The sequence below is a fragment of the Trichosurus vulpecula genome, chromosome 2, assembly GCF_011100635.1.
Source record: "Trichosurus vulpecula isolate mTriVul1 chromosome 2, mTriVul1.pri, whole genome shotgun sequence".
Classification (NCBI taxonomy): Eukaryota; Metazoa; Chordata; class Mammalia; order Diprotodontia; family Phalangeridae; genus Trichosurus; species Trichosurus vulpecula.
Genome location: NC_050574.1, coordinates 249,891,060 through 249,919,022, shown reverse-complemented (window position 1 = coordinate 249,919,022; position 27,963 = coordinate 249,891,060). Strand labels below are relative to the sequence as shown.

The window sequence follows — 27,963 nt, the reverse complement described above, 5'->3', positions numbered from 1 at the left end:
AAAATTCTTTATGTAAAGTTAAGTTGCATAGTGCAAATTTACATAAAGTGAGAACTCTCTGTATCATATTCTAAGCCCTCTACTCCTTTAACATGGAAGCATCTTGTGTGATCCTTACTCCATAATTTTTGAATTGTTTCTTTCTAATGGCTTGCAATATTTCCTCCTTGACCTGGGAGCTCTAGAATTGGCTATACTATAGCTGGGAGTTTTCATTTTGGGGATCTCTTTCAGGAGGAGATTGGTGGAGTCTTTCAATTTCTATTTAGCCTTCTGAATTTAAGATACTGCGGCAGTTTTGCTTGATGCTTTTTTTGGCATATGATATCTAGGCTCTTCTTTTGATCATGGCTTAGATTATCTCTTTTCTATTTATTTTCCAGGTCAGTTATTTTTCTGATGAGATATTTCATATTTTATTCTACTTCTTTATTCTTTTGTCTTTGTTTTATTGTTTCTTGATGTTTCATAAAGTCATTGTCTTCCACTTGCCCAATTCTAATTTTTAAGGAATTATTTTCTTCAGTGAGCTGTTGTGCCTCTTTTTCCATTTAGCCAGTTCTGTTTTTAAGGTGTTATTTTCTTTTTCAAAAAATTATTTTATTTCCAGTTCACAGAAAAAAAACCAAGCATTTCCTTAACACAGTTCAATTAAAAAAAAAAGAATGCACATAAAACTGCAAACCTACCATGTATAACTTGCTATTTCCTCCAAATGGTTGTTGTATATGGTTGTGATGGTATTTCTTCTTTTTAAAGGTCCACTGAGTCATTGATTCCTTAGTTTAGCAGACAACGAAGAGATCACACAATCATTTAAAAGTACTTAAGCACAGAATGACCACATACCTGGAAATAGCTAGAGAATTCTTCATTTCTGAAAAGTCAGTACTAAGAGGGGCTATTCTGAACATGCTGCATAGGATGTTCTTCATTACAAGTGGTAGTGGTTCCTGAAGTCCTACTTGAAGGTGATCCTGGATTCTCAAAGCTTATGCCAGTGGAACATAAACTCTGGTGGGTACTCCTGGTCATCCAAGCCTACGATAAGGTGCTGTTTTCTTTAGTATTTTTTGTGTCTTTTTTACTAAGTTGTTAATTCTCTTTTCATAATTTCCTTGCATTACTCTCATTTTTTTTCCCTTTTTTTTCTCTATGACTCATCTTAACTCTTCCAGGAATCCTTGTTGGGCTTGTATCAAATTAGCATTTTTCTTTGAGGCTTTGCTTATAGATGTTTTCACATTGTTATCTTCTACTGAGTTTGTGTTTTGGTCTTCTCTGCCACTATAGTAGCTTTTTATGGTCAAGTCCTTTTAAAAATCTTGTTTGCTCATTTTCCCAGTATATTTCTTGATTCTGAACTTTATGATAAAGTTGGGCTCACTCACCTAGGGGCGGGAGGCACTGTCCCAAGCTTCAGGCTTTTCTGTTCTGTTATTTTCAGAGCTAGTTCTGGTGGGTCTGCAAGTTTTTAGTGTATCCAAGGTGGTGTGATCTGGAGAGAGATGTAGTCACTGCTCTTCTTTGCTCCCTCACAGCTGCCAGTGCCCCACTCTGCCTTGGAAATGTGACCAGGGCCCCTGCTCCCATGTGACTGACCACAAGCACTTCTCTTTGCCCTGGAACTTTGACCCAGAACTGCACATGGGCATTAAAGTTGCCACTTAGTAACAGCTACACCAAGTGCCATCAACATGGTCCCCTGCAATCTCTTTCTGACCGGTTGTCTGACCTCTTTCATCTCTGGGATGAGAGCTCCTGAGGCTGTTGCTGCTGCTGTGGCTACCTCCAAGCACCTTGTTCTTTCTTTAACTCAATTTTTTAAAGTCTTGTTTTGCACCACAAGCATGAAAAAATTGATTTCATTGTTTACTCTTTTCTTGATAATCATATTCATTTGCCTTTCTTTTCTTTCTCTAATTTGGAGTATTTTCAAGTCATCTACTTTGGTATCCTTATTTCTTTTGGAAGAATGACTTCAGAGACTTTCTTTTGTTGAAGATCCACCTTTTGTTGAATTGATGATTAGGCTCAGCCTTGTAAGATATTATTTTGGGGTGCTGCTATTGTGATAAGCCTTCAAGACATGAATTCACACCTATATGAGCCCATAGTTTCAGTAATAGGCCACAGCTTGCAAAGCCAATTTGTCAAATTGTAGTGGGGCCTGAAGTATCATAGCTATTTTCTTTTGTGTGCTCCTCCATTTATGATAGATAAAAGTACAGAGGCACAGTTAGGACAACAGGTTCCTTGTATTAGGCAGGGACTATTACTAGGTTACCATTCCAGTGAGTTTTGTGAACACGTAACTAATTTTAAGATTGAGAAACAATTTCTTAAGATTGTAATTATGACTTCACTATAAACAAAGGATCAAATTTTTTAAGACTAGATTCAGTAACCACTCCCCTAGAGTTTAAGGATATTGTTATGGAATGGAATATTAGGAAGGCAATAGAACTGTTACTTAGTTGTGATGGATGGATACTAGGACAGGAGACTAAGGAGAGAACATATTAAATTTCTTTCCTGAGAGAAATGATTGTTATCTTGTGATGAGAATTTTTAAGAAAAAACTTTAGCCCTCATCCTGAAAGAACGGAACGATAGGAATGTTTTCAGAGTGATGGTTAGTTCATAGTCAATACATAGGAGACACTGCGTTGAGGATTCAGAGCTAATTGATAAATGAATAAAATGGCAACATCTCTCATTAATGAGACAATATCAACACATACCCCTTTATTGCCTTAGAACCCAAGGGGAGAATGAATAAAGGTGATGAGTCACATAGGCTAAGAAGTGGAAGTTCAGAGTGGTTACCACCAATAAGTGGATGCACCTGAGGCCCACATGAGGTCAGAGCCTCTAAAACTCTGTTACATATAAGGCAATGATATAATGGAAATGATGGACCAAAAAAGCATATCATCACAGCACTACTGCATGCTACATAGTTCTTTATTCCAGTTTGGTTTTTATCACATACATGTTATTATACATTGTAATTAAAATAATCCAAAAGAGTAAGAAAATAAATAAGATATCCTAGTTTACAACCCAAAACTGGTTTATGTGAAGCTGTTAAACAAAAAGACCAACTGAACATTTTGTAAATTAAATGGTTTACATCAGTGAGGAATATTAGGTTTCACAGTCACCTTCTCTGGTCTTCACCAGTTTTCCTAACATACAGGTAATAATTCCTACCAATCTACTCATCTCATCTTACAGAATGTCTGCAAAAGGCTTAAGCAACTTGGGAGCGGGGAACGCCACTATCTCAGAATGAACTGTTTCTACCATAACAGTAGAATAATTTTTTTCTTGATTCATCCACTAGATTGTGAGCTCCTCCATTATACTGTGAGCACAAGGACTGTCTTTTTTTGCCTTTTTGTATCTCTAGAACTCAGCACAGTTCCTGGCACACAGTAGGTGCTTAATAAATATTTATTGATTGATTCAGATTAACTAATTTTTATTTGTACACAATGAGAATCAGAGAGTCCTAGAAGGAAAGGCAAGGAAAAAATCAGAACCATGATCTGAAGTTTCAATTCTCTGCCTACTAAATATCCTCCATTAAAATACCAAATTTGAGTTCAGTGCTTTTTGTTGATAGAGAACGCTGCAGGTACTCCAAATAGCCACCAGAGGGCGCAGAGCAGACAACAGTCTGGCAATCCTGAGAAACCATTTTTGAAGGGGGCTCTTTCTGCTTTTGATCCCCTTTATCTTGGATGATGTTCTCACTGTGGGTTTGAACTCAAGCTTCTTCTCTCCCACCCTGCCCATCTTTGTGGCTAGCAGGACTGTGTCTGAAAGACCACAAAATAGGAGTAGGATCTATCAGATAATTTTAATAAGGGTTAGTAAGTCAGTAATATTTATAGGAGTAAAGATTTATATGGTACAGAGATTATTTTCCCCAAATTCTAAGTAACTTAGATGTTTTTATTGGAGGGTAAGTCATTGGGTATAGATTTAGAATACTATCCATTTCCCACATAAATTTATGTCTTTTCCCATCAAAACTGAATTTTACTATAATCCAAAGAATCCACATTATAATTTAAATATTCTGTTTTGGACCAGTCTTTGGTAGCCTAATTTTGCACTAGATACATTAATATTGTTACACAAAATTCTTCAATCTCAAAGATCAGAATTAGTGATTTTTAAAGCATAGTTAAAAAAAAAGTTGCTTTTAAGTGCAAATAGGTATTGCAATTCATAGGAAGAACTTGAACATTTAACCACAGAACAATACAAAGCTACTTTAGAGATAAAAGTAATCAGAAATACTGTTATGGTGTAAGACAAATGCACACTGATTTCAGGCGCTGACCTATGTCAATGTGCTAGAAAGTGACAAGTTTTTGATCAGCAGATCCAGGAATGTTTCTAGCTGTTGCCGTGATCTGTAAGCCACAAGTCCACCCTTATTGGCCCATCGATCTACACCAGTAGCCCCTTGATTGTCCACATTGTATGACAAGTGTGGCAAATCAAGCCCAGTTTCTGGGTTTCTTTTTAAGCACTCTCTCAAATCCACCATTCCTCCACCAATTGACTTCAATATGGCGTGAGCGGCACAGGAGTCCCATTTGAATGTGGTATCCTCGGAAAAGACATAGACATCCACAAGACCTTGTACAACACAAAGGCTCTTGTACCCAGCTCCAGCTGCTCCGTAGACATTTTCACCACATACATTGGATAGGGCTGTTTTGATAGCGTCCTTTTCACTCGTACTAATGACAGCAGAAAAGTGCTTAGGTTCACAGCTGGCCTCTTCAGTCAATTGGCTGGTTGCTTCACCATTATTTCCATTCTTGCTGGAAAGCTGGAGTGAATGAATGTTGGAGTCCATATAAGAAAGGCCCCAAAAGTACTGTCCTTTCCACCTATGAAAAAGAAATACAAGTGATTTTCCCCCTTCATTTGTTTATTTTTTCCCAGATGACATTAGTTCTCAAATTGTAAATATACACACATATTCTTTGTCCCTTTTGCCACAGTTATTTTAACAGATCTTAAAACCTTTATCCTGTACTAAAGTCCCATTCTAGTGCCTCATCATGGCCTGGAAGTAATCTTGGACTTTAAATTCCTATCTTTGTCATGTCCATGATAGTGCAAAAATGTTTTAGGAACATTGACCTGCCAGGTGAATATATTATTAATACTATAAAATTTTAGCACCATTTTTGGGATATGAAATCAAGTGCAAAAGTTAAGGTGGAAGAATAAAGTTGTGTCCAACTTAAGGATGGCTTCTAACTCTTAATGAAATTTTTCATGGTTTCAGGAACTCTATCTTCCCTTACTCTCCAGTTCCACTCTTATTGATGGCACAAATAGCAGAAGGTCTAAATATTCATAAGTAGCTCTCTGGGAATAATTATCATCGTACCTAGTCCCAACACCTTCTCATTTAAAATATTTAAAGTAGTGGGTCTTGAAGAAGGTAGACAGTTTTTTTTATCATTACTTTTGGCGTTTTTATTTTTGATTGGAATTAATTACTGCTACACAATAAAAATCAACACTCATTTAAGTACCTACTATGTGCCAGGCACTAGAGATACAAATAAAAGAGTGAGACAGTCACTGTCCTCAAGAAACTTAAATGCAGCTCAGGATCCTAAGAAAAATTTTCAAGAAATTTTCCCCTCTTCAGAGGGGAAAACAGTCTGCACATGAAAAATAGCTTGAATCATTAAAGTGAGAATTATTAAAGTGAGCTGGCCTCAAACCCAGAAAGACCTTAGTTCAAGTCCCAACTCTGATGTAAACTGGATGGTGACACTATCCTTTATTTTGTGCTCTAGACAACTCCACAAGACTCCAAGAAGCAGAAAAAAAGTGCCAACTTGCCAAGGCAGAGGGACTTTTCTCACCTAGTAGTTCCCTAAACCAATGATATTACAAGTCTAATCCCTGTCTGTACTATTAAAATTACAAAGTTTGTTTAGGCCACTGTCTAAAGGGTCTTTAGTGGGAAGAGAGGCCCTACTCTCCATTCCTGTTTATTCCAAGGGAACCTTGACTAGAGATTAGTGAGACAACAAGGCAACAAGCATTTGTTATGTGGCAGGCACTGTGTGGGAGAGGGGAGTTTTGATTTAGTTTGCATAGACATTTTTAAATGACATAAAACTTCAGGCAATGCTCTGGAACTCCTGGTATGGTTCAAGACTACATGGAAATCCTTGGGTCACTCTTTCTAATTCGTTTTCTAAGGGGTCCAAGAATTTATTCTGAAATAGTAATTTCATATTTTGATTGTTAAAAATGCCTGATTCATGAGCTCCATGTCAACGAGGGCAAAGATGGATGGGGAAACAAAATATTAAGAAATGCGATTCCTGTTCTTTTCATTTCTTAAAATTGACTTGGATTTACCATATTGCTTGAAGTTATTAAGAAAAGTTCAACTGGGTGTCTATTTAATGATATTCTTCAAAACATATTTAGGAACTAGGAGGCAATATTAATAATATCAATAATGATAGCTAGAATTTCTATATCGCTTTAATGTTTCCAAAGTGCTTTATAAATATTGTCTCATTTTATCCTTGCTACCACCCTAGGATGTAGGCATTACTATTATCCTCATTTTACATATGAGAAAACTTAGGCAGAGAGAGGTTAAGGTGACTTGCCCAGGGTCACATAGCTAGTAAATGCCTGAGGCCAGATTTGTACTCAAGTCTTCCTGACTCCAGGTCCATTGCTCTATTCATGGTACCACCTACCTGTGGGACATTGCTTTGATAGTGATATTTGATTCTATTTAATCTTGGCATAAGCCTACTTGAGAAAGCAGGGCACAGGATTGGTGCTCTCTAGACCTTGAATTAAAAATCCTGATTCTTTAAAGGGAGCCACCATTCCAACATTTCAAAAAAAATCCCCCCAAAACTGTCCCAGATTTTATTTAGGTGCAGAACTTACTGTAACTGGAAAAGGTCGATTTTTGGTCTGACTAGATAAAGAACTGACTTAGGAAAAATAAAAATCATCCTTTCAAAAACAAACATAGGCCCCACTTTATTTAAAATTCTATTCTGGAAAACTTCCAGTAGAAACATTCTAATCAAGCTCAGTAATTGTAATGAAATATAAAGACAGAAATGATCTTAGAGAGTTTCTGAGTTGGAAGGATTCTCCAGATTCTCGAAAGTATAGTCCAACTCCCTTGTTTCATAAACAGGGATAGGCAGGCTTAAAAACTTATCTAGGCAAGATCACAGAAATTGGCAAAGTCAGGGTTAGAATCCACTTCTTGGTATCCAAATCTGGTGCATCTTAAAAGGTAGCCAGGTCTGGGACTATTTAAGTTCTAACAATTCTGACACCCAAAGCCCAGTTCATCTTTTACCTGAGTGTTTTTACATCTTGTGATACAAATGGTTGATTGATGACTCCAATCAAAGGTACCCCTGTTTGTCTATCATAGACACCAATTAATATAGTAACACACTGAAGTCCACATGGAAATATTCCTCGATTGGGCTTGATGTCAGAAGACCCTTTTATGTATTGATAAGTAGAGTCTAAAAATAAATTAAAATGGTCATTCAGATAAAGCTTAATTAGGATGGCGAGTAACCCATTTTTCTCCCCCTCTATCCTGCTATGGCACTTACGGGTCCTTGTCTTAATCTTCTTAACCTTATGTCTTCAACTGCTCCTTAACTTATTTATATTTATATATTGTTTCTCCAATTAAACTGTAAACTTGGGTGAAGCAAGGACATCCATCATCACTACTATTATTCATTATTGTTTTAGAAATACTAGTTATAGCAATAAGACCCCCCCACAAAAAAAAGAAGCTGAAGGAACAAGAATAGGAAATGAAGAAACAAAACTATAGTTTTTTTGCAGACAATATGATGGTATACTTAGAGAACCCTAGAGAATCAACTAAAAAGCCAATTGAAATAATGAACAACTTTAGCAAAGTTGCAGGATATAAAATAATCTCACATAAATCACCAGCATTTTTACATTTTACCAACAAAACCCAGCAGGAGGAGATAAAAAGAGAAATTTCATTTAAAATAACTGAAAACAGTATGAAAACCTTGGGAGTCTACTTGCTAAAACTAACCCAGGAACTATATGAACATAATTACAAAACACTTTTCACACAGAAAAAGACAGATCTAAACAAATGGAGAAATATTAATTGCTCATAGGTAGACTGAGCCAATATAATAAAAATGACAATTCTACCTAAATTAGTTTACTTATTCATTGTCATACCAATCAAACTATCAAAGAATTATTTTATAGAGCTAGGAAAAAAAACCCAACAAAATTCATCTGGAAAAACAAAAGGTCAAGAATATCAAGTGAATTAATCAATGAAAAAAGAATATGAAGGAAGGCAGCCTCACAGCACCAGGTTTCAAACTATATTACAAACTGGTTAACATCAAAACAATCTGGTACTGGCTATGAAATAGAGTGGTGGATCAGTGCTGTATATTAAGTACACAGCATATAGCAAGTAACCATAGTAACTTAATGTTTGATAAACCCAAAGATCCAAGCTTTTTGGGTAAGACTTCACTATTTGACAAACATTGCTGGGAAAATTAGAAAGCAGTTTGGCACAAACTAGGTACAGACCAAAATCTCATACTGTATACCCAGATAAGGTCAAAATGGGTAGATGATTTAGACATAAGGGATGATATCATAAGCAAATTAGGGGAGCATGGAAAAATTTGCCGGTTAGATAAAGGTCTCATTTCTCAAATATATAGAGAAATGAGCCAAATTTATAAAAATAAGAGCCATTCCCCAATTGATAAATGGTCAAAGGATATGAACTGGCAGTTTTTAGGAGAAAAAAAAACCTCTAAGTTATCAATAGTATATAAAAAATATTCCTAATCACTGCTGATGAGAGAAATGCACATTTAAAAACTCTGTAGTATTACTTTACACCTATCAGACTAACATGACAAAAAAGGAAAGTGACAACTGCTGGTGGGGATGTGGTAAAAATAGGTACACCGATGCACTGCTGGTGGAGTTGCAAACTAGTCCAGACATTCTAGAGAACAATTTGGAACTATGCTCAAAGGTCTATAAAATTGGGCATGCCCTTCAATCCAGCAGCACCACTACTACATCTGTATCCCAAAGAGATTAAAGAAAAAGGAAAAGGAGCTATATGTACAAAATATTTATAGCAGCTCTTTTCTGTGGTGGCACTAATCAAAAATTGAGGGAATGCCGGTGGGGTAATGGCTGAACAACTAGTAGTATATGATTGTGATGGAAAACTATGGTGCTATGAGAACTGACTAGGGAAATGGTTTCAGAAAAACCTGGACTTATATAAACTGATGCAAAGTGAAGTGATCAGAACCAGGACAACACTGTACACAGTGACAGCAATAATATAATAATGACAAAATGTGAAAGACTCGGTTACTCTAATCAAAACAAAGATCTAAGACATTCCAAAAGACTCATAAAGAAAGATGCTATCTGATGAACTCTGAGTGCAGATTGATGCATACTTTTTTCACTTTCTTTTTCTTTTTTTCTTTTTGCAACATGGCTAATATGGAAATTTTTTTTTTATGACTTCACATGTATAATTGATATCATATTGCTTGCCTTCTTAATGGGTGGGAGAGGGGCCTAAGGGAGGGAGAGAATTGGGAACTACTCAACTTTTTAAAAATATATTAAGATAAAGCAATTAAGCTTTATCTAAATAATTAAATTATTTAAATAATTAAATTTAAAAAATAAACTGTAAACTCTTTGTAAGTAGGTACTGTATTATACTTATCTCTTCTCTCTCTCACCTTTTTTTTTCATTTTAAACTTATTTTTATCCTTTCATAGAGACAGTAGTACTTTTTTTTTCCCCCTTTTACTGGGCTTATGATTTTTACCTAGTGAATTAACTCCTCCAATAATGCAAATGAACAAATCTGTAACTTAAAGTCTTAGGGAGGTGCTGGGGACACTGATGGCTTATGTGACTTGCCCATAGAGACATAGCAAGTATGTGTGAGAGGCAGTAGGTCTTCCTGACTCTGTCTCAGTGCCTCTCTTGCTGGTGAGCTGTTTCTTGTACTTAATAACATTAAACTTCTAATATGTTAGAAAACCTTGGGGGCAGCTAGGTGGTGCAGTGAGTAGAGCACCGGTCCTAGAGTCAGGAGGACCTGAGTTCAAATCCTGATTCAGACACTTGACCCATTTACTAGCTGTGTGACCTTAGACAAGTCACTTAACCCCAATTGCCCTGCCTTCCCCCCCTCCAAAAAAACCCCTAGAACAACAAAACCTTGTGTTTTAAAATCAACCCAACACTGAAATAAGGTACAAAAAATAATGCTAATATCCTACGATGATTATAAAAATGGGTGAAGGAGAGAAGTAAGGAGAGTTGACAAATGTTTTCATGGTCATGAGAAATCATGTTATAGTGAAAAGAGAACTGGTCTCAAGAGTCAAGAAGACTTGGGTTCAAGTTCTGCTTCTGATACACACTGGCCGTGCGGCCTTGGTTACTTTTGCTCACAGTGCTCTAGGAGGCTCCGTTAAGATTTTAAGCTGCAAAGAAGGGATGAACCTGCACTGACAGAGTTTCCTCCTCTGGGTACTATACAAATAAAATCACAGACGCAGTCTTTATTACATGATGAGAGCAGCGTGTTATGAAGTTCATTTGGGAATGGAGAAGATCACTCTATGCTCCCCTTCCTTAGCATTAATAGAATAACAATGTGTCTGTGATAAGATAGGGATCCACCGTCATCCTCTTACCTATGGGATCCACCCACATTCCCATGATGTCTTGTGGAATGTTGATTTTCACCAAATCTAGAGTTGGGTCAGCAAATGAAATATCCTGATGGACAGCTTGGGCCAGTGCCTCCGATGCCAACTTGTTACCATTAAGAACCTTACTAAGAAGTTGTGCAGTTTCTTCTTCTGTTGGACAGACTTTAACTGTGATCTTTTCTCCTAAAATTTAAAAAAAAAAGAATTTTTGGAATTTGAATGAAAAAACATGAATCAAAAATATGAATAAAAAATGAAAAAACATTATATTCTAAAAACTTGAAAAATAATGACACTATATGCTCTCAAGTGGGCAGGGGCTTGTCCATTCCATGGTGGCACAGCGGGTAAGAGCTCTGGACTTGCAGTCAGGAAGATTTTAGCTCAAAACCCACCACAGATACTTACTGCCTATGGGACGAGTCAAGTAAATTAACCTCTCTTAGCCTCAGTTTCCTCATCTGTGAGATGGGGACAATCTCTCATAGGGTTGTTGTGAGATAACACGTGTCTAGCTCTTTGCAAACCATAAAGTGCTATATCAATGCTACTCATGGTTTTGCTGGTTATTATCTCCTAGAAGTTTTATCAGAGGGCCTCCAGGTTAAACAACTTTGTTTTACCTTTTCGACTTTGTCTTATTCTAATTTTTGAGGTTTGACAGCTTTCAGTCATCTGAATATAAGCTATATGTTAAAAAAGTTAGTTGGTTTTTAATTTATCCAACATGAGTATACATAGCAATTGTTTCTGTTCTGGCCAGAAACTCTGAGGGTCTTTTTCCAGCTCCCAGACTGATTTTTTTTTGTGAAGGCAAACTAGGGCATCAATTCTTCCCTAGCCTTTAACGACAGAATTGGTATTGCCTTAGACAAATTGAGACCTGGGAAAGACCTTAGCTTAAAAAGGCCAAGGTCTGCCTCTGCATGTGGAGCCATCACCTGTGTCTTTCCACTGGACTCCAATGACTATGAAGGAGAGAGTGAGGCTGATGACTCTGCACAGCTCTGCCTCACTTCAATCTAATCCACTTGCAAGTCAAGACATCACCCTCCTGATATCATAGGTCCTCTTCAAGAAAGAAGGACGGACAACATCCAACACTGAATTGGTCATGGTTCTACAATAGCAGGCATTTACGTAGCACTTGAAGGTTGGCAGAGCACTTTACATACATTTTCTCATTTGATCTTTTCCCCCTTTTACAGATGAGGAAGCAGAGGAGGAGAGACTTGCCCAGGGATTCACAGCTAGTAAGTGACTGAGGCAGGATTGGATCCCAGGTCTTCCTGACTCCAAGTTTAATACTCCACACGCTCACTATCCCACTCCCATGAAATAAGAGTGTAATAGCAAAGAAATGCTCATCTTTAATAGCTATGAGATGAGGAGATGGTACACTGATTTTTATGTTTATCTAAATACATATGCCAACATCATACTCAGCTGAACATAGCAAAGAACGAGAAAGTATGAAAGGTGTCAAAATAAATGTGTGCAAAGCTCATACAACTCAATTCATAAAAGTCTCCCAGGCCATCATTCAGAGACTCTTTCCACTCACTTTAAAACAAGCTTATCTTTGTTTCTTTTGGTTTTGAAACAATCTTATCTGGTTTCCCAGTCCATTTCAGCTTATAAGAAGTAAATTAATACACCATACTACTGTTTGTATGTACAAGAAATATGTTGGTTTTCAAGAATGATGGTTAGACTATGAGACTTAAGATAGATGGAAATATTCATTATGAAATCACATAACTAAATAACTGTTGGTAATATATTATACCCAGAATGGGTTGTGATGGAAAATTGAAAGGTAAAAGGAATAATTGTGATTAAATGATTATCATTTCAAGGGCTTAAAAGAAGCCAGACACGGGGATTTTTTTGGTTGTTGTTCAGTCACTTTAGTCATGTCCAATTCTCTGTGACCCCATTTGGAGTTTTCATGGCAAAGATGCTAGACTGGTTTGCCAGTCCCTTCTTCAGCACATTTTATAGATGAGGAACCTGAAGCAAACAGGGTTAAGTGACTTACCTAGGATCACACTGCTAGTATAGGATTTGAACTCATGTCTTACTGACTCTAGGCCTGGCAGTCTGGCACTCTATCCATTACACCACCTACCTGCCCATAGGCATGATGATACATGCCTGTAATCCCTGCTACTATGAAGGCTGAGGCTGGCAGATTTCTTGAGCTCAGTTCCCAGCCTGGAAAGCATCTCCTTATCTAGTCTTTAAAAAAAGTGCTTAAAGTAGATTTAGTTCATGATAGAACATAAAGGTTCTGTGATTTTATAAACATGGGGAACTCAAAGTGTGGGAGTACCCTCTGCCCACATAGACTGTGACCCATCTAGATGGGTGATAGGATGGGTGTCAGGAGTTGCCCAGGGTCTCATAGTTAATAAGTGGCAAAAGGGGGATTTGAACCTTGGTCATCCCCAAAACTAAGCCCACCATGGTATAAGCTACATTGCTGTCTCTATTTTCATAGTGTACTGTAATTTATATGCTTTCATCTAAAAAATAAAGTATGCTGATAAAGATAAGAATGAGTAAATTAACTTGGCATTACCCATCCACAGAAGTGTGAGTTATTGTCTATTATATTTCTAAGGAGGTAAATAAAAAGCTTTATTTTGCATTTTTTCACTGCAGATAGAACAAAATAGAAGATTCAAATATTACATTCACAAGGGGAAAAAAAAACCTAAAATACTCTTTGACAATTAAGTTTAAAGAATACACATGAATATTCTTATACTTACCTAGCTCGTTAGTAAATTCATTGGATTCTTCTCCATATATATGATTCTCCAAGCCTGGAAACTGAATTGATTGAAGATGGGGGTGGAGGGAGGGAGGAGAGGGTGAGACAGAAACAGAAAACCACATGTTGAGTTTTGAACAGATTAATTTTGTCTTCTAAATTCAACACATAAGTTGTGCAAATTCAGAGACTGCCCTTGCTATCAGCAGTTCAGCTATAAAAGGAGAACCTGATTTAGAACCTAATTTTCTAGTTTGTGCCTAAAAGTACACCTCCTTCCCCCCAAAAAGTATAAATTTAATTTCCTCCCTGTGTGTCTCTCCAGATATCACCCAATCACAGTCCCGCCTTTTACTTACAGACCACTAAAAGTACGATTGCTGCTTTGTGGTGTGAATCGATACGTTAGTGGCTGGAAAGTGAACAGTACTTAAGTGATTAGTGGGCAGGGATTGGGATGGGACTGGTGATTTGCGGTTTTGTTTTCATCACAAGCTGTGATTCTCAGCAACTTAGAGGCTTTATTAGCATTTGGACTGGGATATAAGAGTTATCCAAAATAACGGAGACTGGAATAGAAAAAGTATTGAAAATAAAGGAAACTGCTGCGCAGCCATTTTCCAGCCATGTCCAACTCTTCAGGACCTTATTTGGGGTTTTCTTGGCAGAGATACTGAAGTGGTTTGCCATTTCCTGCTCTAGTTCATTGACAGATGAAGAAACCGAGGCAAACAGGGTGAAGTGACTTGCCCAGGATCATGCAGCTGGTAAGCATCTGAGGCCAGATTTGAACTCATGAAAATAAGTCTTCCTTATTCTGGTCCCAGTTTCCATTCACTGTGCCACCTACCTGCCCAAAATAACTGAAATATTCTAAAATAAAGAGAAAAAAAATTTGATAGATAAGAAATAAATTAGGCCCACAAAAGTTTGCAGTTGTTCCTATGGAGCATGGACATTTTATCTTGGAGTAGAGATTTTACAACAGGAGAGATGGGCTTTCTTGAAGCATGTGCCAAATTGTGGCAAAATTATTTTATTAAACTCATTTTCACTATTAATGGACCGTAGATGATACTAAAATTTCAGTCTAATAACAGCACTTACAGGCAACTGGAACATTAGTCTATGGCAGCACTCATTTTTCCTTTTGTGTTACAGTCTTAGCCAATAAGGGTAGCAACTTGGTTATTTATCAGGGTTGTTGTCCAGTTGTTTTAGTCATGTCTGACTCCTTGTGACTCCGTTTAGGGTTTTCTTGGCAAAGATACTGGAGTGGTTGGCCATCTCCTTCTCCAGCCCATTTTACACACAAGGAAATTGAGGTAAACAGGGTTAAGTGACTTGCCTAGGGTCCCAAAACTAGTAAGTGTTTGAGGCTGGATTTGAACTAAGTTCTTCCTGACTCAAGGCCCGGTATTCTATCCACTGTGCCACCCAAGCTACCCTATTTATCAATAGCTGAGAATCAATATGTTCTGGTTGGCTTTTTTTTAAGACCCATGTCTTACAGTACTTGATATGAGGGGCAAAAAGAAAAAGATCTTAAGTTTTCTTTATCATTTAAAAAAACACCAAGCTGGCAAAGCTTTGAGGATGGCCACAGCAGCTAACTTCACCTCCGTCCAAGGAGTAGCCTGGCTAGGTACTTAGAGATTCATCCCCAATAGGCTGGACACTAGGAAATAAATGATTTGGCCAAGGGAAAAGGACAATGGATTCAGAGAGAGAAGATTTAGGTTGATCCTGGCCACTGAAGCTGGGCAAGTCACAATTCTTTAGAACCTCAGTTTCTTCTTCTTTAAAATGATGATGAATTAGATAATTTCTAACGTCCCATTCATCTTGAAATCCCATGAAACTAAAACCTCCAAGTGGCCCTTGAGTCTTCCTTGGGTCCCTTCTGCTTCTTCAGCAATGTTGGTGGAACAACAGAAAAGGAGAGAGTATAAAGAATAACAGATTTTAGATAGATTTAGATCAACTTAATCATTCACACTCTAAATGTGGGATGTTAGGCAGATAGGTGGTGCAGTGGACAGAGCACTGTACCCATGGCCAGCAAGGCCTGAGTTCAAATCTGAACTCAGATACTTATTAGCTGTGTGATGCTGGGCAAGTCACTTATTCACTAACTGCCTCAGTTCCTCAACCTTAAATTGGGGATAATAATAACATCTACCTCTCAAAGTTGTTGTAAGGATCATATGAGATAATATTTGTAATATTGATATGAGATAATATTTGCTTAGCATGGTGACTTCTATGGAGGTGCTTCATAATACTTGTTTTCTTCCTATTTTACCATCACCAAGGCAGTTGGTGACAACATTGCCTACTTACAGACAAAGTACCTAGCAGAAAAAAACTTTTTTGAATTTTGAAATGGCACTTAAAGTGATGACACTGGCACATTCCTATCAAAACGAATCAGAACACAAGGGATCAACTAGCCAGAGAAACAACAGCTGAAAACGTCCTCTCAATATGGAAAATATGGTGAATTTTGCAGGGATAACATTTGAAAAGTGAAAATGTTAAATCTTAAAATGCTACATAAATACTAGCTATTATTCTGTTTGTCAAATGACCAATGAGTTGACATCCCAAAACTACATCGCTAAAGCCAACAAGAAATATTTCATGGGATGCATAATCATCTCACCTTGAAGTATTTACTGATATAATGTCAGCTCCCCTAGAGCAGGGCCTGGGAATTTTGTCTCTGAATCCCCAGACCCTAGCACATAGTAGGTGCTCAATAAATGTTTTTTGATTGATAAGCACAAACAAAAAAGATCGCCATGAAGATAACTGCAGCTTATAAGTTGCCATCTGTTGCAGGGATAAAGAAGACCAGAAACTCTATGAAGAACCTGACAAGATCACATAAATCAGGTCAATGTGTCCTTCCTTTTCTTGTATGCATACGTCAGATTATAGCAGATTCCTTGACAGGTGTAACCACAGAGCTAACTTTATTCAACAATTCTCCAACTAACTAAATTCAAGAGAGACCTAAGTCAGGCAGATATACGTTCAAAGAAAGGAAAGAAAGAAACAAGGATTTATCAAATGCTTCCTATGTGCCAGTCACTGTGCTAAGCAATTAACAAATACTGTCTCATTTGAGTCCTATAACAATCCTGAGAGGCGGGTGTCTCTGTTTTACAGATGAGGAAATTGAGACAAATAGACATTAAGTGACTTGGCCAGAGTCACACAGCTAGTAAGTGTCCAAAGCCAGATTTGAATTTAGGTTTTCCTGTGTCCAGGTCCGATGCTCTACCTACTGAGCCACCTAGTTACCTCTATGTGGCAATACTACTATCATGGAGGACATTTTGTGCTGTCCAAACACCTCCCCTCTAGACAGGGAGGTTCTTTAAATATATTCCCATGTCCAGTAACATTGAATCAAGGCTGAGAATACTATAAAACTTGCTCAGTGAGAACCACACTCAAGGGACAGGAAAAAAGTACTTTGATGGAGGCTGCATGTTGTCTATTATTATGACATGCAATTGGATGGACAGTCCATTGAGTTGGTTCATTAGTACATGGAGATTTAAAAGGCGCTATAGATGAACGAGAGTGAGTTAGGCCCCAATTTCTATTTACACTGGATTATATACAGGACTTTCAATGATTCCACACTGCTTCCAGACACAAAAATCCTATATTTAACACTAATATTCTTCTGGTTATCCTATATGACTATAAGTTATGGAATCAGGATCTCTAATGAACCAAAAATTAGAGATGGCCCAAGAGGCCACAGAGATAGGAATGGTAGGTATGCCAGAGAATACAGCATGTTACCAAAGACAGTTTATTTGCAAAGAGTGGCATGAAAATTACTTTCAAGGGAAAGTATAATTAAAAAGGAAGTGGGCTAGTTCCGTAACAAAAAATAGACAGTCTGAGGGCTGTCTTGTTCCCCATTAAGTATTAAAGACCTAGAAAAAGCTTCTAGTGTACTGATTAAAATATCTATGGAAGGCTTATAGGAAACTTTGGATAAGAATTACATGGAATGAGAAAGTGTGAATGGGTTAGAATCTGAACTGCATAGGGAACAGCAACATCAGTGAGTTGACATATCATCTCAACTAAATATGAATTTTCCAAGTACATACTTTGTGCATTTTCCACCTGGCCGCACTCTTTTTGCTTCTCCATCATCCCTTGGTGCTGGATACATTGGCTGTCCTGCTCCCTCCCCCCACCCCTCCACTACTTTTCAGCTTCCTTATGTGAATTGTCGTCCCTCTCAGATCTTAAGCTCCTTGAGGACAAGGATTGTCCTTTTGGTATCCCCGGCACTTAGAACAATGTCTGGCACATAGCAGGTACTTAATAAACATTGACTGATTGACCACAAGGCACTGAGGACACAAGACAGAACCACAGCAATCCCTTCCTTCAAGGAGCATTCTGCTATGTCAAAGTAACATTAAATTCTTAAAACTGTTTCATAAAAAAGAAAATAAATGTATGACTCATGAGTGGTAATTATTTCCACATCATCACCAACATACATATCATTGAGGAACATCAATGGCTCACATTTCTTTTAATGTTTTTATGACATATTAATACAATTGACCTGATTATTCAATCACCCCAGGACCACGGTCCCCTTTATAAAAATGTATTTATTTAAATTTCATAAAAGTTTCTGGGCCCTGAAATGCCACTTAAGATAATCTACTGCCTCTGGTATTCTTTCTGCCTCTTGTCAGGATGTCACTTGAGTCACACTAGAAAAAGATGCCTTTTTTTTAATTTTTAAACTGCACCAGAGAAGGGTAACAGCACATGGTTTACCAGCCCCTTTCTGGAAGATCTGTTGTCTAGAAATGTAAACACAGGGTGATAGCTCACACTTCTATAGCACTTGAAACCTTTAAAAGCACTTAACTCACCATTACCCTGAGTTGTGCAATACACATATTAGCTTTAATTTACAGAACATGAAAATGAGGCTTAGAAAGGTTGATAGACTTGCCCATGTTTGTACAGATAGCAAGAAGGAGAGACAGGATTCAAACCCAGGTTTCTTGATCCGAAGTACAGTGTACTTTTAGGCCATGTTTCCTCTTGTTTATATACCTATTATATTTGTGCTCCATTCTCTATTCCATTTATATGTAGACACGGCTTATCTAATAACTAAAGAGTACACAGTAACAGTTTTATTCATCTTGTAAAGGGCACCTCCAACAGTGCCCATAAATGATTTATTGATTTTAAGTTTTCTGAAATTAAAAATAAAGAGAGATAACAAATTTTTCAGTACTCCTTCTACAAGGAGGGTTAATAAGCAAAAATGCTGGTCCAAAACCATGCTAACATTTCCTATTGTCTGAAGACAATAACTTACTTTTATATATCACTTTAAAGCTTTCAAAGTTCCTAGGTAGCTAGTGCAATCTCCTTATTTTCAGAGAGGTCTCAGTAAGGTTCAGTGATTTGCCCAGGATAACAAAGCTAGCAAATGTCAGAGCCAGGATTTCAGTTCAAATTTCCTGGACTCCAAATCCAGGACTCCTTTCCACCTGATTTGTGAGTGAAATGAAATTTGGAAAGAAAAAATTAAAAATAAAATTAAATAAATGTTAAAATTTATTTCCAAAAATTAAAAATAAAACAACTTTTTTTAAAAAGAAAAAAGGAAAAACAACAGTAGAGAAAAAAAGATGGTGAAGAAAATCCAGCGCTCTTTCTACCTGGTTTGCAAATGAAATGAAATGAAGTTTACATAGAGAGAAGAACAACGGTCTTTCCTGTAAGCTTTCTTACCTTGTTGCCTACATTCTGTTTTATAACTTCCTGTACCAGCACATCAGCCAATGTCTTGAAGTCATTTATAAATTTCTTGTTCTTTTCTCCTTCTTTCTTTTCTTCTATTAGTAGTTGGAAAAGTGATTCTTGCTGCCTGCAGGCCCGGGCGATGTTTGCTGCCTTTTCAGAAACATAGACTAGCTCCCGGAGGATTTCTGACATTTCTGAAAGCTGTGCCTTTCAGCTCGTAGCAGAGGGTGAAAGCCACACAGTAACTCTAGACTGCTGTCTGCTGGAAAAATACAAGAATGTGAGAGAAAAGTAAGCTCAGAAAAGATGATGCAAAATTATGTGTCACTGAAAGGGAGTCCCCCTGGCACCACTACAATTAAGTATCTGTCTATAACTGCAGCATAATTGAAAAAGTGAAATTCTTGGGTCTTTGGGGGTGGAGACGATACTGGTTTCACTCAAATTGGTCATTCATATTTTTGAAGGATGTTTAAATGTTATTTTGTGGGCTGGTGTTTCAAAGGAGCGTTTGAAGGTTGTTTTATTTTTTTATCCTATTTTAAGAGACTTTTATGTATTTGTTGAACACCTCACTGGATGAGAATCTGGGTTACTGACTAAATCTCAAGGCTTCATAACTTTCCATCCAGAGAAAGACAGGACCTGAGTTCATTATCCTATTTCTGTTTGTTTCAACAATCTTGCTAGCAGCTACTGTGGCTGTGTAAAACCAACAACAACCAGCTCACAGAACTCTGCAAGCCCAGGTTCTTTTGATCTGCTTTACTAAGGAAAGCAACATTAAGGGGTTAACAATCTTACTTTAATCCAACATACAAACATCATTCACTCAGCTCAGGGGGAAAAGCCAGCACCCTGAGCTTCAGAACAAATACAAACAGAGCAAATAAACACGAATCAACAGACAGATTTCTGTCTGACAGTATCACAATATACAGTTACCAGCGAAGCATCAACATCAAAGCCGGTGAGCTAATAACAACAGCTGGCCTAGAGTCACTCACCACTCCTACTGTGGCTCAGAGCTCCAAAAGAAAAAGCCGACCTCTGAGTTTATATATCTTGTTTGAGGTCAAAGGTGAGTCACACATGCAACTCACCCACGTGACCTAAAATCATCACAAAAATGCCACTTAAACCCACGTGGTCTAAAAGCCTCTGATGTCACAAACGTGGCACTCAAACCCATGTAAACTAGGCTTTCCCTTGAGGCAAGGAGGTCATCAAGGACTCCTAATTTAATCAAAGAAATAAAGGCCAAACTCTTCAAGGGCACTTGGTTGAATAAGTGCTAAGAGCCCATCCTGATTCCCAATATACTGCTACTTGCCTATTTGACTTAAACTCTTTGGGTCTCAGTTTAACTCAGGTGCAAAATAAGGAGTTGGATGAGGTGACTTTTAAGGCCCCTTCCAGTTCCAGGATTATGATTCTGTGAAGACCAAGGACATTGCAATGGTTAATGAGTTGCCTACGCTTTAGAAGCGGGAGGTAAAAGATATCTCACCAAAATCTAGGGGTAGATGTTGTACTGAGTATGGCGCAGTCTGCAGAGAAGCCTGATGCCACTCTTGAGCCCCAGATCTGAGCCAGTTTGATATGTGAAGGAAAATTCTTACAGTCCTCTTATCTTTCCTGGTGAATTATTGAAGCTCATTTCCAGTGATACCCAGAAAGTTTGATTTTGCAAATCACTTGGTTGTCGATAATTTCGAACAGAGGCAGAAGATCATTGAATCAGAAGGGGAGTAGGAGGCCATAGAGTTCAACCACCTCATTTTGAAGGTGAGAAAAGTAAAGCCAGAGAAAGTTAATTGACTTGCTCAGAGTCGCCCAGGTAGCAAGTGGTATAAATTGGATACAAATCCCACTGTGGAGGGAGAAACATAAGGCTTGGAACTTTATAGCTATGTTCCTGAAGAGTTGTTCAGTCATTTCAATTGTGTCTGACCTTTTGTGACCCTGTTGGGGTTTGGTTTTTTTTTTGGTAAAGATACTGGAGTGGTTCACCATTTCCTTCTTCAGTTCATTTGACAGATGAGGAAACTGAGGCAAACAGAATTAAGTGACTTGCCTGGGGTCACACAGCTAGTAAGTGTCTGAGGCCACATTTGAAGTCAGGAAAGTGAGACTTCCTGACTCCAGGCCTGGCTCTCTATCCACTGTGCCACCCAGCTGCTCCCCATAGAGTAGTAAATGAAAGAGGAATGAGATTCTCATCCAATGAGACCTCTCCCCCATTTCTTTGTATCTATTATCTATAAGGATAACCTTAAATTGGGGGAACAGGGATTTGAACCCACATCTTGACTCCAAATCTAGTGTTCTTTCCATTGTACCATGATGCCTCTCCTTTCATGAATCAAGAGCTGAGTGTAGTTTCAGAGTAGGTTCAAAGATTTTGCTGGTATCTACTAAACAGAGCTCAGTTCTTTAATCACTAATTCCAAACGAAACCAAAATAATACAGTGGAATTCTGGGATGAGTCTATCCCATCCTTAAAGCTGAAATCACCTATAAGGATATCTCTCTGGCACTTCACTAACTAACCACTCTCTAATTCAAGACAAACCAGCCCTATACCTAGTTTTGCTTCATAATAAAAGTCTAGGTGTCCCTCTTACCTTTTGGTTATCTATGCTAGTCTTGATGTTGGTTATCTCAGCCTGTTAGCCCAGATAACAGAATCTGAATCACCTACTTAGCTGGCTATCAATCAGGAAGAGCCAAAGGAGATTATTTTGGTGAATCTCTTCATTTTCAAGATGAGAAAATTGAGGCCATGACAGCAACTTGCCAAGAATCTCATAGGTAGTGCCAGAGCTAGAATCCAGGTCTCTTAGTTCAGCGCCATTTTAACCACACTGGGGTCACTACTTGACTAGCTGTGCTGCATTCTTTCCTGGCCAGAAGAACCCACCAAAACACAGCAGTTGTACTATAGGCTCACTGAATAGCAGTACTGCACTCCTGATTAATCTGGAGAGGAAATAAACCTTGGAATCCCCAATCCCCATTGGCCACTAGAGTAGGGAGTCTTAACCTGGGGTCTACAAACTTGGTTATTAAAAATATTTTGGAAAAAAAATTTTGGTAAATATATTTCAGTATAATTGGTTTCCTCTGTAATCCTACAAATTTCTCTATGTACTTAAAAATTATTTAAAGAAAAAGTACATAGGTTTCATGAGTCTCCTGCCAAAGGGGTCCATGATGCAAAAAAAGTTTCTAAGTTCAGCTCTGGAGGTTACATACGATTCCCTGTATTGAAACCTATACCAGACTTTTGCTCCATTATTAAGTTTCATTGGATAATGCAGAGGCCCTTAAATCCATAGTATAAATGAAACAGTTCTCTCTTGAGAAAAAAGGATGACATACTAGAAGGAAGACAAAGATTCTAGATCCCATTTTCCCTATGTCTGTGTAAGGGAATATTTCCTGTCATATCTTGGAATTGTGCTTAAGGTATGATACGCCCAGGAATTCTCAGGAGAAAAAAAAAACAGGAAAGAAGGTTAGGAATAAAACTCAGGGTTTCAGATATTTACCAATGCACAGATTATGGGGAACTAAATGAAAGACAAAATTGTAACACAAAGAGATAAATACAATCTTACAGATATTATTGATGGCATCTAGGTGACTTAGTCCTTAGAGCACTTGCAATCAGGAAGACCCAAGTTCAAATCCTGCCTCAGACATTTACTGGTTGTGGGAATTTTTAGTCACAACCTCTGTTTCCTCATCTTTTGGGGGATATTCATAGCATCCACCTTACAGGGTTGTGGTGAAGGATCAAATGAGAAAATATATGTAAAGAATTTGGTAAACCTTAAAGTGCTATATAAATGTTAACTATTTCATTGAGTCTTGGTGGAAAAGGACTTGTGATTGGACCATGACAATGAGGTCAAGAAGGAAAAAGGGGCAGTACAGTCATATCAAGCTACATTCTCCTCTGTAGAAATCTATGAACCCAAGGGTAGAAGCGTGTCGCAGTGGATTTGTGTGAAGATACAGAGAAAAACAGGCATGATTTTGCTGTGGGAGGGTATAATGGAAGAGACAAGGTATATGTTGTGTTCAATTCCCTGGACACCTATTAGAAGCTTTTGTATGCTAAAAGAATAGCATCCTCCAAATGCTTGACTTACCCAGCTTACAATCTGCTCTCTGAGAAGCAAAGAAGGGAATTGCTTGTCTGGGCTTCGTTCTGATTAACAAGGAAGGGCTAGTTTGTAAAGGGAAATTGAAAAGGATCTCAGAGGAAGGCATGACCATATTCTTAGACCAGACTCAAGCAGCCCAACCAGATTAAAATGTAATTGGGAGATACTTAACAAAAGAAATAGAAGTATAGTGCAATGTAGATAATATTAATTTGTGGTTTATTAAGTGAAGAGTGGGGTGGGCAGAGCTAGGTGGCACAGTGAATAGAGTGCTGGGCCTGGAGTCAGGAAGATTCATCTTCCTGAGTTCAAATGTGGCCTCGGACACTTATTAGATGTGTGACCCTCAGCAAGTCATTTAAAACTGTTTGCCTCAGTTTGATCATCTGTAGAATGAGCTGGAGAAGGAAATGGCAAACCACTCTGATATCCTTGCCAAGAAAATCCCAATTGGGGTCATGATGAGTCAGACATGACTGAAAAATAACTAACCAACAAGTCACTATGCAGCAGCAAGGTTCTGTTTCTATTTGTTTGACACCAATGGTCTTAGAAGTCCTAACAACTTAGAGGGGAAATGCTGAGCATAGTTCATACAGCCTATATACTTTATTTCAGAAAGCTCAGAGAAAAGACTTCCATGACCCATGGCTAGGCATATTAAAGGGGATAATGGTTACTGAAGAGATGTAGCTGAACTATTTGTAATAGCAAGATCCTGGAAGCCAACTAGGTGTCCATAACCAGGAAGTGACTGAACAAATTATGGTACATAAATGGTTTAAAATTGTTTTAATTAACCCAAATCTATTTTCTCTTTTTTCTCACCTTCTCCCCACTTCCATTGGAAAAAAAGAAAAACAAAACTCTTGCAACAAATATGCACAGTCAAATAAAATTCCAGGGTTAACTATATCCACAATATACGTCTCACTTCTCTGTCAGGAGTCAGGTGGCCTGCCCAGGTATTTTATAATTATCTCATTTGAGCTTCACAACAACTCCAAAAGATAGGTGCTTTTATTATCCCCATTTTATAGTTGAGGAAACTGAAGCAGAGAGAGGTTAAGTGACTTGCCCAGGGTCACACAGCTAGAAAGTATCTGAGGCCACATCTGAATTCAGGTCTTCCTGACCATAGGCCCAGTGCTCTCCCAACAGCACCACCGATTTGGATTGATCAGAGCTCTAAAGTCTTTCGACATTTTTTATCTTTTACAATTCTTTTGTTATTGTATAAATGGTTCTCCTGGTTCTGCTCACTTCATGCTGCATTATCCCTTTGATTAATTCTTACAGCACAGAAGTACTATGTTACCTTCACATGCTATGATTTGTTTGACAATTCCCCAGTTGATGGGCAACCCTTTAATTTCCAGTTCTTTGCTATTACAAAAAGGACTGCTATCAATATTTTTGGACATATACCTCCTTTTCCTCTTTCTTTGATGCCTAGTACTGGTATTGCCTAGACAAAGGGTATTCACATTTAAGTTACATTTTAGACATAATTCTAAAATACTTTCCAGAACAGCTGTACCAATTTATAGGTCTGTGTGGTAAATAAGTGTAATGAAAAATTAGTATGTCCTAAGAAAAGACCAATAGAAGAGGAATAAACATTGAGAAATGTTTATCTGAAGTGATAGTGTCAAGAGAGTGGATCACAAAGAATATATGGATGGACAAATGATGTTTTAAAGACAACAAATCTAAATACACAAAAATAGATTCAAAAGGTGACAAAGAAATAAGAAAGAAATTTTAGCAACTCCCTTGTTAGAGACACTATATCCTTTGTTTTGTGTTAAAGAATTTCTATATAACAACTTTATGGACACATGTCCCACAATTTGTAATCTTTTCCACTTAGTTTTGTTTCTTCCTTTTATCCTTGTTTCTAACTCTATTATTATAGTTATTAATGGAAGATAAAATAGAATTTTAAAAGAGAGATAGGAAGTTCTAAACACAAATTTCTGACAATAGTCACACATACACAAAAGCCTGATGAAGAAAAAAGAGGGAAGCATCTAAAGAAGTCCATGGATCAACACTAATCTATCTCAGCTTTAAAAGTGACATAGACCAATGTGGTCAGAGAGGGTTCATACCCAAGGATGAAGGCAAAAAGTTGGCACTAAACTGCAAAAATAGTATAAAGGAGACTAAGTCCTCAAATAAACTGTGGCTGGAAAAAACCAAAACCACGTAGGACAACAAAAGGGTTATTAAGCTATGTGCAGTACAAGAAAAACCAAGAATATACACCCATAGCTTAAAACAGATGCTATAATTTTAACAGATGAGAGTGAAAAAACAGGATTGCTTAACTACCATTTTGTTCCCCTTCTTGTTAATCAAAGAGGATGATAGCTAAACTGGAAAGGGTAGACTAAGCATAAATGAGGAAGGGAAAGGAGGAGGAGGAGGAGAAAATATTTAAGGTATTTAGGTGTTCTTTTACTAAGTTCAGGTTTACAGGTTTAAAAATTACATCCTAGGGGACTAAATTTCTATGTCTAACTATAAGTCCCTTTAGTAATCAGACCAGGAGAGGTAATGGAAGATTATAGATAACCAGGTATCTCTATTCTTTGATAAAGAAAAGGAAAAAAAAACTATGTGCTAATTGCTGTGCTAAGTGCCAGAGACATGGCAATACAGAAAGAAAAAGTGAGACAGTCCTGTCTTTGAAGGAGCCCAGTCTTAATGTGGAATGAGGAGGAAAGGAGAGACAGAAAAGAGTTAGGTGCATGATGGATGGAAAAGCCCAGAAATCCTAACAGTTCATTGGCAGGACAGAAGTAGTGTCTGCCCCCAGAGTCTAGAGGGTAGAGCAGCAGGACAGATGATAAAATTTGGAACATACTGTGGCAAGACAGATGGGAAAGTCTGCTATTCCTGTGTCTTAGAGGAAGGATAGTGATTGGTGACTCCCAGGGCTCATCCAAGTTGTATGAGCTGCTGCCCTGTACCTCTCACCCAATCAACCTATTGGAGTAATAGGAATAGCACACATTTAGATAACACTTTAAAATCTTTGGAACTTACATATATTATCTTATTGGACCTTTGTAATAACTGTAAGGAAGGTACTATAGGTATTTTCCCATTTTTACAGATGAGGAAACTGAGCCTCTGAGTGTAACTGAATTCATCCATGGGCACACAGCAAGTGTGCATATGATAGGATTTGAACCCAAGCCTTCTCACTCTAAGTTTAATCCTTTATCCATCATGCCATATTCTTTCTCATTTTAAAGGGGATAATAAAAAGGAGTGTATTAAGGAAGTTGAAAAGTATAGAAACAATATCTCATGGCCACCTCCAAGTATTTCATCTTCATCCCCAACCCTTGAACCTTGCCCCTGCTCTGCTTGCTCTGATAGGTAAGCTTTTGCCTTATCTTGCCAGGAATCTGGTCTCCATGCCACTTGATGGGCATGCGTACCCCGGTTACCCTCCCCTACCAGCCCCGCTTTATATGTTGTCTTCCCCTATTAGAATGTAAACTCGAGGACAGTACCCACACATGATAAGTGCTTCATAAATGCTTAATCTATCTATGAGGAGGGTCAGCTAGATGGTGCAGTGGATAAAGTGCCTGGAGTCTGGAAAACTCATCTTCATGAGTTCAAATCTGTCTCAGACATTTACTAGTTGTGTGACTCTGGGCAAGTTACCCTGTTTGCCTCAGTTTCCTCATCTGTCAGATGAGTTGGAGAAGGAAATGGCAAACCACTTCAGTATCTTTGCCATAAAAACCCCAATGGGGGTCAGGAAGAGCCTGACATGACTGAAGAACAGCTGAACAACAACTATCTGTGAGGAATAATTAAAGGAACTGGAGCTGTTGATCATGGAGAGAAGAGCTAAGGGAGACATTACAGTAAAAATAGCTAACATTTATAGTATGCAAAGTACTTCTCAAATATTATCTAATTTGATCCTCACAACAACTCTTTAAGAAGCGATGTTATCACCCTTATTTTACAGATGAGGAAAATGAGACAGGCTAGTAAGTGTCTGAGGCTGAATTTGAACTCGGGATTAATCCTGACCAAATCCAGCATTTAATCCATTTTGTCACCTGTCTCCATATATAAGTGTTCAAATAGTGGAAAGGCCATCAGGTTGTAGAAAGCACTCTATAAAGCCAATCACTAAGTGAAAGATCTTTCCCATCCATTGAATAGGCGTCAGGTGGGGTCAACAAAGGGAGGCCAACAGAGACAGGTCCACACCCTTTCACTAAGTAGATGTGAGGCTCCAGGCTAGTTAGCAAACTAGTTTGCCAGTTCCTGAGAGGCATGAAGCCCTCAGGGCCCTAAGGGGAGTTGCTAATACC

The 27,963-nt window shown here is 38.0% G+C and overlaps 1 protein-coding gene across 4 annotated transcripts in view; it reads right to left on the bottom strand.

Moving 5' to 3' along the window:
• Positions 1–2,934: 2,934 nt before the first annotated feature.
• INPP1 (inositol polyphosphate-1-phosphatase) overlaps positions 2,935–27,963 on the bottom strand; it is a 60,275-nt gene continuing 35,246 nt past the window's right edge. For 3 of the 4 annotated variants that reach the window (XM_036745578.1, XM_036745577.1, XM_036745579.1), the window contains 5 exons: positions 19,424–19,697; positions 13,617–13,677; positions 10,822–11,022; positions 7,397–7,571; positions 2,935–4,916 (listed from right to left, as the gene is read on the bottom strand). In XM_036745578.1, coding sequence (XP_036601473.1) covers positions 4,358–4,916; positions 7,397–7,571; positions 10,822–11,022; positions 13,617–13,677; positions 19,424–19,627 — 1,200 coding nt within the window. In that variant the 5' untranslated portion in view covers positions 19,628–19,697 and the 3' untranslated portion in view covers positions 2,935–4,357. The remainder of the gene's footprint in view (positions 4,917–7,396; positions 7,572–10,821; positions 11,023–13,616; positions 13,678–19,423; positions 19,698–27,963) is intronic. The other variant, XM_036745576.1, reaches the window with a different exon arrangement.